This window comes from Sturnira hondurensis, unplaced genomic scaffold, assembly GCF_014824575.4.
Source record: "Sturnira hondurensis isolate 20B ecotype Veracruz unplaced genomic scaffold, ASM1482457v3 Scaffold0010428, whole genome shotgun sequence".
Taxonomy (NCBI): domain Eukaryota; kingdom Metazoa; phylum Chordata; class Mammalia; order Chiroptera; family Phyllostomidae; genus Sturnira; species Sturnira hondurensis.
In genome coordinates this window covers 9,130,500-9,144,583 of record NW_028083059.1, presented here as the reverse complement: position 1 = coordinate 9,144,583, position 14,084 = coordinate 9,130,500, and the positions used below count along the sequence as shown (strand labels likewise).

General features: G+C 33.3%; 1 protein-coding gene across 2 annotated transcripts in view; it reads left to right on the top strand.

The window, feature by feature from the left end:
* The window catches only part of EPHA6 (EPH receptor A6), an 898,848-nt gene that overhangs the window by 152,417 nt on the left and 732,347 nt on the right, over positions 1–14,084 (top strand). For both annotated transcript variants that reach the window (XM_037058993.1, XM_037058992.1), the window contains exon 3: positions 1,595–2,258. In XM_037058993.1, the coding sequence (XP_036914888.1) occupies positions 1,595–2,258 (664 nt within the window). The remainder of the gene's footprint in view (positions 1–1,594; positions 2,259–14,084) is intronic.

The window sequence follows — 14,084 nt, the reverse complement described above, 5'->3', positions numbered from 1 at the left end:
AGGTTATTCTGGCCTCATAAAATAAATTGAGAAGGTCCTAGATGGAAAACTCAGTTGGTTGGAACATCATCTCATACACCAAAAGGTTATGGGTTTGATTCCCAATCAGGACACTTACCTAGTTTGTAGATTTGATCCCATTTGGAGTGCATACAAGAAGCAACGGATGCATATTTCTCTTTCACATTGATGTTTTTCTCCTCCCCCTCTCTCTAAAATCAATAAACATATCCTTGAGTAAGGATTTTTTAAAATTAATAATAAATTAGGAAGTATTCCCTTCTCTGCGTTCACAAAGACTTTGGGTATGATTACTTTTTTCCTTCATTAAATATGTGGAAAAGTTCAACAGTGAAGACATCTGGCCTGGAGTTTTTCACTTTTTAATATATTTTATTAATTATGCAATTACAGTTGTCCCAATTTTCCCCCTTTGTCCCTCTCCAAAGAGTACTCCCCTTTCCCTCCAGCAATACACACCTTTAGTTCATGTCCATGTGTCATGTATGTAAGTTCTTTGGCTCCTCCATTTCTAATAGTGTTCTTAACATCCCCATGTCTATTTTGTACCCACCAATTTGTACTTTGATTCTAAATGATAGCCTTGCTTGGTAGAGTAATCCAGATTATAGGTCCTTGATTATCATCACTTGGAATACTTCTTTCCAGTCCCTTCTAGCCTGCAAAGTTTCTTCTAAGTCAGTTGACAGTCCTATGGGAACTCCTTTGTAGGTAACTATCTGCTTTTTTTTGCTGCTTTTAAGATTTTCTCTTTATCTTTAACCTTTGGTACTTTAATGATAGTGTATCTTGGTATGCTTCTCTTTGGGACTCTGTGCTTCTTGGACTTGCAGGTCTATTTTCTTTAGCGAATTAGGGAGTTTTCTTTCATTATTTTTTCAAATAAGTTTTCAATTTCTTGCTCTTTCTCTTTTCCTTCTGGCACCCCTATGATTTGAATGAAAGTGCATTTGAAGTTGTTCCAGATGCTCTTTACCCTATCCTTGTTTTTTTTTTTTAATTCTTTTTTTCTTATTGCTGTTCTGATTGTTTTTTTCTTCCTTATATTCCAAATTATTGATTTGATTTTTGATTCTTGGCTTCACTCACTCTACTGTTGTTTCCCTGTAAATTGTTCTTTATTTCACTTAGTGTAAACTACACTTCTGCCTGGGCCTTTATTATGCCGTTGCAGCACCCGATGAGTTCCTTGAGCATCCTAATAACCAGTGTTTTCAACTCTGCATCTGATAGATTGCTGATCTCCAGTTCTTTAGTTCTTTTTCTGGAGTTTCATCTGTCCTATTATTATCAGTGAAACCAGAGCTTAAATTTAGTAGCTCTTGGTCATGCATGTAATATATAAGAAATTAAGATTCACCAGGACAGCTGGTATGTCCAAAACCCATACTCCTAATCAAAGAGGAGTATTTTCATGGCAAAAATCCTGCTGTATTTATTGCTTTGACTCCCTTCATTTGCATCCTTTTTATTCATGTTCTTTTGTAAAATTTGAAAATTTGGGAAGCAATCATTTCTGTGTAACCACTGTACTTTTATAAACATTTAATTGTTATTATTAATTTTTTTGCAGTGGGATGCCATTACTGAAATGGATGAACATAATAGGCCCATTCACACATACCAGGTTTGCAATGTAATGGAACCTAACCAAAACAATTGGCTTCGTACAAACTGGATCTCCCGCGATGCAGCTCAGAAAATTTATGTGGAGATGAAGTTCACACTGAGGGATTGTAACAGCATCCCTTGGGTCTCAGGGACTTGTAAAGAAACCTTTAATCTGTATTATGTGGAATCAGATGAGTCCCATGGAATTAAATTCAAGCCAAGCCAATATACAAAGATCGATACAATTGCTGCAGATGAAAGTTTTACCCAGATGGATTTGGGTGATCGTATCCTCAAACTCAACACTGAAATTCGTGAGGTGGGGCCTATAGACAGGAAAGGATTTTATCTGGCTTTTCAAGACATTGGGGCATGCATTGCCCTGGTCTCCGTCCGTGTTTTCTACAAAAAGTGCCCCTTCACCGTTCGCAACTTGGCTGTGTTCCCTGACACCATCCCAAGGGTGGACTCTTCCTCTTTGGTGGAAGTCAGGGGTGCTTGTGTGAAGAGTGCAGAAGAGCGTGACACTCCGAAACTGTACTGTGGAGCGGATGGGGATTGGCTGGTTCCTCTTGGGAGGTGCATCTGCAGCACTGGATATGAAGAAATTGAGGGTTCTTGCCACGGTAAGGAACATTCAAATAATGTATTAGACATTTAAATGATTTTTTTAAACTCTAGAATGGTACCTTTTACATTGTTATGATTAATATAATATCTAGAGTTTTCAACATAAAATGATTTTTTCTTTATGTGAATTATTTTATGAAGGCTTATTAATCTAATAAATATATACATTTACAATTTTTATATATCCATGATAAAGATAATCTATATGAATTGATTGGATTTCAGACTTATGATCAAAACAGAAATATATAAATATAATTATTCACTGGTAAATAGTAACAGAGATTTTTTCCTCTCAATGGTAAATTATTTATAGGTTTGTTTTCTATAGCACTGTATTGAATTTATTGACTTCTTTTCTATACTCATACTCATTAAAAGGATGGAAGTAAATAAGAAAAACATACTTTTATGTACATAGGGATTATGGATGATATGTGTGAGTACTTAAAGATTTTATATATTTATAAAACACTTGGTTTTTGAAAAGTTCACTGGTGCCTCCAATGATGATTATGTTGGTCATTTGAAAAAATTAATATTTGCATTAAAAGTGTACAGTATGTTTTTGTGAAGTATGAGCCAATTCCCTCCAATATTTAAAAATTAAAATATTCCATTGAAGTTTATCAGTAGATTGAATTCAAATATTTTTTATTCATTCATAACAAGGATTTATATAATGAAACAAAAATAAGGTACACTTGATCCTTTAGGGGAACTTTATAAAATATTTTATATTGGGAAATATTCTAGAGAAAAATTCATATGTTTAAGTAACTGTTCAATGAGATTAAGAAGATGGTAAGAGCTTTGGATAAACATATTAGACATACTGTCCATGTAGTTTTACCATATTTTAAAATTGGAGAAGCTGGGGATAATGTTTTTTGTCTTTAACCAAATCTCTGACTCACATATACATATAATCTAAACGTGAGATTGATTGGATTTATATGAATAAACTATACCTGGAGTAGTATATCTGATACCAAAGATATACATGATTTTCGTCTCTTTTAGTCTGTTTTGTTAGTCTGTTTAATCTGCTGTGCTCTGCACAATTATATTATTTAAGTTACTGAAATTTGGGAATACCCTGCCATCTGTTAATCACTTTGGTGGTTGGTAGAGATAAATATTAAGTATGTTTCAGTTATCTATTACTATTGAGACAATACAGCCCAGCACTTATTAGTAGAAAGCTAAATGATTCATTATTTCTCAGGATTTGCCAGAGTATTTCTTTTGCTTAATGCAGATTAAACAGAGGTCCCTCCTGCAGGTGTTTCCAGCTGGGAGCTTGACTGGAGTTGTGATGTTCGAGATGACCTCTCATCTTCAAGGGCCTTTCTCTAGATGGCCTTTCATTTAAAAATCTAGTCCAAACTTTGTTACAGTACAGTGGCTGGCTTTAAGAAGTAGATTGTCACATGGCCAGGTACTAAGTTTGTAAATGAGGGGACTACACAGAGATGAATATGTAGAAGTATGTTTGCAGTGAGCGACCAATGTGGTGGTATACTACAGTTCACTCTCTAGTTTCTCACGATCAATATTTCTCCTTCATGCACAAAAACCCACAGCCTCCCAAAGACTTATTCCACATGGCATTGTGTTTAAGTCCAGAAGAACATCATTTAAATCAATTCCAGGTGTGAGCAAAGCTAAAGCTTGCCCTGTCCTGGAGAACTGAGAACCAAAATGAAATGTGTTGTTCCCCCGACATACAACACACATGGGACAATGACAAGATCCTTGGAAAAGAGTCTCTAATATGTAAAGGCAGGTCTGTAGCAAACACTGCTTTGTTGTGGTTCTGAAATTCACGTAGATGTTGTAAAGATCCATTGCTGTAGAGCAGAGAATGTTCTGTGATCACAGTCCAGGTCTGCTCCCTAGGACTGGTTATCTGTGGCTCGTAGTTTCATTACTTTGCCCTCTGAGCCAATCCATTTATTGAAAATGCCCATATGCTAGTTGCCATTTGCAACAGCTGAGAAATGTTCTTAATTCGATCCAGAACATTATGAAGTATTTTTCCTATTTTCCAAATTATCACAGGCAACATGACCCTTTATCTCCAACAGCAAATGTTTTACTTCTCTTCTATCCTCTCATCCTCCACTTGTTCCAGCCTTTACAGCCTGTTTAGTACCAAAGAAACTGCCATATGTTTAGTTTCTCTGCTATAGCAGCACTCCTTGTCTTGTACAGATTATTTACGTACAATCTGGAAATACAAACTAGGCTTAGCTGGGTGGTCCTTCACTCTACATATGGCTTCTCTCATATGTAGAATATTTGAGGCCCTAAGGTTGCTTACTGTGTAAATCCTGATACTAATTTTAATGAGTTTCACTTTAGGAAATTATTCTAATTTTTCTCTTTCTGGGATAACCATTAAACATAGTTATTCACTATACCATTCTAAGGGCTTTACAATTTGACCTTGTTCTATTCTGTTTTAATTTTTGCAAACTCTTGTTCTAATTTTTATAAATTTCTTTCCTATATTTTTATGCTTTTGAACAACCCATGTATGTTTCATATTTCCTGCTTTTTTTCATTATCTTATCTCACTGCTTTTTGTGTCTTTCTTTATCCTTTTTCTATAATGGTATTTTATGCATCCTTTAAAGTCTAGCATAAATGTCATGTAAGTGGGTCTTTACATAGTTAATCCCTCTCTCCTCTGTACTGTAATTTGTAGTAATTATGTGTGTGTCTATTTCACCAGGGCTGTCAGATGAAAGAGTTGTATTTAAAAACCATGGGTGTAATAAAAGGGACAATATTTATTGATGTGAATGTTCACAAGGCCCTGGTTACTAGTCTTTTCTGAGTAAAGATAGACAGTATTGATATGCTTGTCGTGTGCTTTGCTTCTTCTCATTCCCTGAAATAGGAATGTTTTCTTCCGGAAGGGTCGTAGTGTTTTAGATTTAGAAAGTGTTAGAAAATATTTGTATTTCTTATTTTATGAATCAGAATGGTAGGTTACCAAGAATAGAATGTTATTGCCTGGGGCCGATTAGTAACTAATACTAGACTGAGGACTGAAGCCTTGATTTTCCTCTACCTGGTCTTTGTGTGTTTTCATTTTGTACTTTCTTTTTTTTCCCCTTCCCCACTTCTCCTTTTATTTCTCTTTCATTTCCTCATCCCAAGCATTCATGCCCATACCTTGATGCTTTCCTGCCTGCCAAGCAGTAGAGAGGATCGCTAAGTTACTGATCATTAAAATTAGTCCCTTTGCCCTATGTTCATTTTCTGGAATCTGATAAGGACACTGCTAGAACAACATCTGCACATCTACCCTGAAATTCAGGTACTAAGAATGATGGTGAATTAGGTAGATTTATCTGGATCTTTGCTTTTAGAAATGATAAACAGGAAAAATTATGAGGTTTTAGGGGATTTTATAGTTAATTTAAATGGATTTGACAGTGTCTGCTGTGTAACAAAAACACAGTAAGCTTGTTTAAAATAGAGTAAATTTATATTTGCCCAGACTGTCAATATCAAATTAATGATGTATATTTGTTTGCATTGAAATAATTTGTTATATTTGACCTTAAAAGTTGTACTACTGAATGTTTGAACATGTTATTTCCTTCTCTATAATATTGTTAAGGTATATCTATTTCAAATTTTAGAATCACAAAAGAGAGAAATACTCTTATCCTTGCTATAAGTCAAGTTAAATAAGATATAAAAATTATATTAAACAGACATGCTAAAATTGAAAACCAAACATAATAATTTAGGTTATTCGATTACAGAGTAAACAGTATATTATTTTTGGCTCAAATCTCAACTTATTTTACATAATTTTCTATTTTATTTAATACTCATAATTTAAACGATCATACTTAGGCAGATTGGTGTTGCAGAAATAATTTTTATCTTAATTTACTTCACTAAGGCTTTAAATTAAAAAATAACATTGATTCATATCATCAAATAGTCTTTCTATCAAGTTTTCATTTCAAATAGTCTTTCATTTCATATATTTAATAACATTTTAACACTATGGGACAAATAATTGGAAGAAATAATTGGAAATAATTAACATGCAATATTGAATGTAATTTTTGTTTATTTGGGAGTGTTGAAGTGACGTGAATCCCTAATAAACTCCTCTTGGATAGTAATTTGGAATAAATGTGATTAAAGCAATGGCATCTGTACTTAGAAATATTAGTTAAGGTTTAGGATTTTAGACCTAATAGGAGACTATATATCAATATCTATACCTATACCTATAGATATACCTATAGTATAGATATATGTATAGGTATATTATAGGTGTATCTATATCTATCTATATATGTCAAGGATACATTCTTTAAGCCCCTAAGTATCACATGATACAGTTCAACAAAGTAACATTTGGCTATGGAAATTAAAGTTCTGAACATTGAAAATTTTTAAAAACTTTTCCTTTTTCTAGGCACATGTTTCTATTTATTTCTTTTTTTCTCCAGTGCTGCTTTAAAATTCAGGGGAAAAAGATGGTGGCAATTCTGGGACCGCTGCATTATAGTTCACAGAGATGAAAGGGGTTGTTCAGGGCCTTTGGTGACATCGCTATCAATTTGATCTCCTGAAGAGGGTTGTTATTTTAAGCTTTCATGGTTCTGTCATCTGTTACAGTAGAGAAACATTTATTCTTTGTGTTTATGATCTTCTGTCTAATCATGTTATCAGAAATGATTGTGGAAGCAGTGAGCATTAAGAAATTTTGAGACACCAGAATTTGCTGGCTTTAAATAAGGGGTTGTGAGGATATGATGAAAACCTGAAAGGTGAAATTGGGATCAGAAAAAAGGGGCATACTTATTGACCCATATAGTATTTCTACTTTCTGAAGGTTTTTCACAGACTAAATGTGAACTCTTACAATATAACCTTAAATTCCAAATAAAGCTGCTTTTTCATGAAGCAATTCTAGACTTTCATTCTGCTTGAGAAGAATATGGAATCAAGAATCTTAGAGAAGTAGTCTACAAATAGAAAATATTATTTCCAAGCAAAACAGAGTAAAGTTAAATAATTACATTATTTTTGTCATTATTTAAAAAATAGATTAGAACATAAACTGGTTTGAAATAATTATTTTTAGTAATTGATTTTAACCAAATTTTAGCTTCTATTTTTGCTCCTATTTTTATTCACTGCTGGCTTGTGTCTTATAAATCATATTTCTATATAGGCTACACCTATTTTTAAGATCTTTTCTTAACACATATATTTGTAAGAGGGAATAAAGTTTTTCAGCATTTCTGTTCTCTTTCCAAACATGCATACCATGACACCTGCAAGAAATTGCTACCTTTCTTGTGAATATTGTTGAGAATATTATCTAGAACTTTAATTTTCCCTAGATACACCAAGATATAGTAACAGTTTTTATATTTGATAAGTTTTCTATCATTATCTCATTTCTTCTGGGTTCAATATTTCATTTGCTGAAGTATATACTTTGGTAGATCTTTGGCAAGGTTTTAAAGTGTTTAAGCTCTTTATATAGTAGATATCTAAAAATATATTTATTTTTTTCTCCCTCTTCAATGGTTGTTTATTTGGTATAGGATACTAGGTAACTATTATTTTCCTAAACATTCTGAAAATATGATTTCCCTATTTATAATAATTAATTGTTAATAATATTCTTCTAACAGTCTTGTGTAATTACTTGGGAGATTATCTGCAGTTACATTATTCTGCAACTGTCATGGGTTTGTTTTGTTTTTTGTATTTTGTATTCTGTGTTTTGAACTTGAGAAAGCATGTGTGTGTTGAGAAAGCATTTGTCTGTTTTCTACTTCTAGAATACCTTAGATATTTGTTGGAGACCTTCAATATTATCCTCCTTATCTCTGATATTTAAAAAAATATTTTAACCTCAGCACTAAATTTCACATTAATTAGAGGGGTAGAAGATTATATTCCAAGCAAATAATAGTCAAAAGAAAGTGGGTGAAGCTATGCTTATAGCAAACAAAACAGACTTCAAGCCAAAAAAGGTAACCAGACACAGATGGACACTATATAACAATAAAGGGTACAGTCCATCAAGAAGATATAACATTTATCTATATTTATGTACCCAACATGGGAAAACAAAAATCTATAAGGCTGCCATTAACAGCTCTAAAGGGAGAAATTGGCTATTCAATAATACTAGGGGACTTTAGTACCCACTTACATCAATGGATAAATCATACAAACATAAAGTTAATAAGAAAACAGTGGCCTTAAATGATACATTAAACCGTATGAACCTAATGAATATATACAGAACATTTCATCCAAAAGCAACTAAATACAAATTCTTCGCAAGTATGTATGGAACATTTTCAAGATTACATTCTGTGTTGCTAAAAAAGAAGTATTAAAAAAAATTAACAAGATTGAAATCGTATCAACTAACTGTTCTAAACACAACACTATGTAATTAGAAATAAACTGCAACGAGAAAATTAGAAAAATCACACACATGGAGATTAAATAACATGCACTAACTGTTGAGTCAACAAGGAAATCAAAGAAGAAATACAAATACTTGGAGACAAGTGAAAATGGAAATACAGCTTACCTCCATCTTTGGGATGCAGCTAAAGCAGTGTTTGAGGGAAGCTTTTATAAATGATACAGGCCTACTTCATGAAATAAGATAAAGCTTTAATAAACCATCTTACCTAACATCTAAAGGAATGCTAAAAAGAAGAATGAACGAAGTCAGTAGAGGGAGGAAATGGATAAACATCAAAGCATGAATAAAGTGAAATAGAGAGTAAAAATACAATAGAAAACATCAGTGAAACTAAGAGCTAGTTCTCTGAAAAGGTAAACAAAATTGACTAACTTTTAGCTTGACTCACTAGGGAAAAAAGAGAGAAAGCTCAAATAAGTAAAATTGGGCAAGAAAGAGAAGTTACAACAATACCACAGAAATACAAAGTATCATAAGAAACTACACTATAGACAGCTATTCATCCACCAACACATTAGAAAATTTAGAGGAAACGTATAAATTCTTAAAATGATACAAATTTTTAAGACTGATTCATAAAGAAAACAGAAAATATCAATAGACTGATCACTAGTAAGGAAATTGAACCATAATCAATAACCTCCCAAAAATATAAGTCCAGAGGGCTTTACTGGTAAATTCTACCAAATATTACCTTCTCAAAATATTCCCCCCAAAATTGAATAAAAAATGATTCCTAATTCATTTTATGAGGCCAACATTTACCCTGATACCTAAACCAGACAAGAATGACACAGAAAAACAAATTGCAAGCCAATATCTCTGATGAACATAAAAGCTAAAATTCTCAGCAAAATATTGGCAAACTAAATACAATACATTAAAAGGATCAAATACTTTGGTTAAGCTGCATTTGTTCTTGAAGTGCAAAGATGGTTCAACATCCACAGATCAATCAACATGATACTCCATATTAAGAAAATGAAGGATAAAACTTGCATGAATGTTTCAATAGATGCAGAAAAACATTTCGCAGTAGTCAATATCCATTTATGATAAAATGCTCTTGATAAAATGAGTATAGAAGGAAAATGTCTCTCAACATAATAAAAGATATTGTGTCTCAACACAATAAAGGATATAATAAAGGATATATATAAAATGCACAACCAGTATCAGATTAACATATGAAAAACTGAAAGCCTTTTCTCTAAGATCAGGAACAAGATAGGATTCCCCCTCTCATCATTATTTAACATAGTGCGGGAAATCCTAGATAAAGTAACCAAGCAAGAAATAGAGCCCTGGCGGGTGTAGCTCAGTGGATTGAGCACAGGCCTGCGGACCAAAGCACCACAGTTCGATTCCCAGTCAGGGCACATGCCTGGGTCAGTTCCCAGCAGATGACCCATGAGAGGCAACTGTACATTGATATTTCTCTCCTTCTCTCCTTCCCTTGCCCTCTAAAGGTAAACAAATAAAATCTTTTTAAAAATAGAGATAAAAGACATACACATTGGGAAGAAAGAAGACAGCTATTGCTGTTTGCACATGATGTTATTTTATACATAGAAAACTTATAAAGATTCCAGTAAAAACTTATAGAAATAATAAACAAATACAGTAAAGTTGCAGGGTACAATATAAATATACAATAATCTGTTGTTTTTGTATACACTAAAAAAATCAAGGAGAGAATAAGATAACAACCCCATTTACAATCACAACAGCAACAACAACAAAAAAAAACCTAGGAATATAGTTAACTGAAGACCTGCACACTAAAAACTGATACATTGAAAGAAATTGAAGACACAAAGAAATGGAAAGATATTCCATGCTCATGGACTAGAAGAATTAACATTTTTAAAACATTCACACTACCCAAAACAATCTACATATCCAGTTCAATTCCTATCAAATTTCCAATGGTCATTTTCACAGATATAGAACCAAAATTTTTCTGAATTTGTATGGAACTACAAAAGACTTCAAATAAACAAAGCACTCCTGAGAAAAAAGAACAAAGCCAGAGATATCACCACCTCTGATGTCAAAATATATTGCAAAGCTATAGTAACCTAAACAGTATGGTATTGGCAGAAAAAAAAGAGATCAATGGAATAGAATTAACACTCCAGATATAAACCCACACATATCTGAACAACTAATTCACAACAGAGGAGCCAAGAACACACAAAAGAGAAAGGAAAATTTCTTCAATAGATGGCATTTGGATAAATGGACAGATGCATGCAAAAGAATAATAGTAGACAACTATCTTACACTATACACAAAAATTAACTCAAAATGGATTAAATACTTAAATGTAATACCTGAAATTATAAAGTACGTAGAAGAAAGCATAGTCAATAATTTACATATTGTTTTATATATTTATATAGATATATATTTATATATAAATACACATGATGAATATTATGTGTATTTGTATATAAATATATATTTTATATTATGTTTTACAGATATAAAACACATAATGGAATACACTACTCAGGCATAAAAGATGAAATTTGTTAAGACATAGATGGAACTTGAGGGTATTCTACTTTACTAAGTGAAATGTCAGATGTAAAAAGGCAAATAGTGTATGATTTTACTCATATGTGTAATATAAAACAAAAACTAAGAGTTAACATATGAGCAAACAAAGAACAAGAACAGAAACAAATCACAGAGGCAGACAACAGATCAGTAGCGACCTAAGGAAGGGGGAAGTGAAAGGCATAAAGGGGAGATTAAAACAAGCAAAGGGGGTCAATTGTATGATGACAGATGGAAACTAGACTTCTGGTGCTGAACACAGTGTAGTACATACAGATGTTGAATTATAATTAACACCTGAATCACATATAAAGTCATAAACCAACATTATCTCAATAAAATAACAAAATAAAATAATCATAGTATATTGACTATATCTGAAAGCATATTACTCTTGATTGTGTACTATGGTATTGTACTTGAAGGCTAACTTGTTTCACATTCTATCTTTTTTTTTTATTTGGAGATTTTTTTATTGTTGTTCAATTACAATTGTCCCCATTTTCCCCCATTACTTTTCCCTGCCATACCTCCCCCTGCCCCAGTCAATCCTCCCATCCTCTTGTCTTTGTCCATGGGTGCTTTATACATGTTCCTTGTGACCCTTTCCCTTCTTTCTTCCTTTATTCCCCTCTACCTTCCTCTTTGGTCACTGTCAGTATGTTCTTTATTCCAATGTCTCTGGTTCTGTTTTGCTCACTTGTTTGTTTTGTTGATTATGTTCCACTGATAGGTGAGATCATGTGGTATTTGTCTTTCACCACCTGGCTTATTTCACTTAGCATAATGCTCTCCAGTTCCATCCATGCTGTTGTGAATGATTGGAGCTCCTTCTCTCTTTCTGCTGCATAGTGAATACTACACAGTATTCCAAAATACTGAGTAGTATTCCATTGTGTAAATGTACCACAGTTTTTTGATTCACTCATTTACTGGTGGGCACTTATAAATTATGCTGCAATGAACATTGGGGTGCATAGGTTCTTTTGAATTGGTGTTTCAGGGTTCTTACGGTATAATCTCAGCAGTGGAACTGCCAGCTCAAAAGGCAGTTCCATTTTTAGTTTTTAGAGGGAATTCCATACTGTTTTCCACAGTGGCTGCCCCAGTCTGCATTCCCACAAACAGTGTCCTAGGATCCCCTTTTCGCTACAATATCACCAGCACTTGTTGTTTGTTGATTGTTTACAATAGCCATTCTCACCAGTATGAAGTGGTACCTCAGTGTGGTTTTAATTTGCATTTCTCTGATGGCTAGTGATGTTGAGCATCCTTTCATAGGTCTCTGGGCCTTGTTTATGTCCTCCTTGGAGAGGTATCTGTTCAGGTCCTTTGCCCATTTTTTAATTAGATTGTCTTCCTGGTGTGGAGTTATGTGAGTTCTTTATATAATTTGGAGATCAAAACTTAGTACAAGGTATTATTGGCAAATATATTTTAAATTGGAGATTCTGTAATTGCATAAAATATGCTCCTATAAACCAAACTTAAAAGCCCTAATGAATTTATCAAAAAATTTACATTGGTATTCCTGGTTTACAGAATCTCCAGGGATTCAGGAATCCAGACTTCTTTCATTTAGTGAACAACTCTCTCTTAGAGACTTTGTAGTTTTCCGGATCCATCTCAGAAATTGTAAAAGTAATTGGAGGAAATGCCCTAAGGGATATTTTTTCACATATAAGGAGTGAGAGCTGGTTCTGTCACAACATCAAGCTGCAAATAGGTGTGGAAATTGTTGTTGAATGTTGTTTCTGGCTCAATAGTTACTCTTAGAACAATTCTCTATCCTGGAAGAGGAAGCCAGCATTTTTTTGTAGATATGTTTACAAAAGTCTGCCACTTCACCCACCACACATATGTAATTATTTTCTCATATCTGATCATTCAAAGTTTTCTGTACCAGGTTCAAATATGTCTTCTGATAACCCCAAAATTAAATGATAAGATATCTATTCCTAATCCAAAATGTGTTTAAAACAATGACAAAATAGATTGAGCACTTCCAAGTGGAATAATGGGAACAATATGGCCATTAGTAAAAACCTCAAATGATCAGGACACTGATTCTGTGGCATGCTCTTATTCATTGTTCTCAATGACCCAGGGTTCTACCTGCTAGCTTCTTTTAATGTCCTGGCAGTTTCTGTAATTATTTGTGGCCAAACAGCTTTCATATTTGTTTCATGCTCATCTATTTTGGGGGCTTAAGTATCATCCCATAGCTTTGGTCTCTTTTAGACCAGACTCATGATTTATAAGCAATGAGATTTTCTAAAACTCATTGCAGCCTTTTAATCTATTTTTTCATTTCTGTGTACCAGAAACTACATACAAAAGTCTGCACACAAAGCTATTTTTAACATAATTTTCAAGTGTGTTTTATTTATTAATTTATCTACTTGCCTCTATATTCATATGCCTGTCTCAACTTAATGGCAACTGAGTTGAGATCATTTCAGATGATAGGGTTGGGATATCTTAGACATAGGGCTGAGTCTCTTTGTGTAATTAGGATGACTTAATCTATGTTTGGTGCTTAAGATTTTCTTGTTTGTTTTGTCTGTTTTATGGAGAAAAAAATCATCTCTTCTTTTTCCCATCATAAAATCTTTAAGGTTCTATACTCTTCTACTCCTTTTCCTTTTAACCTTCAAGCCAGACAATTATTGCCTGAGCTCATTTGTTTCTGAAAATATCTTCACAAATGTATCAAGTAATAGTTGACACAAATTATGTTCCAAGTTACTGCACA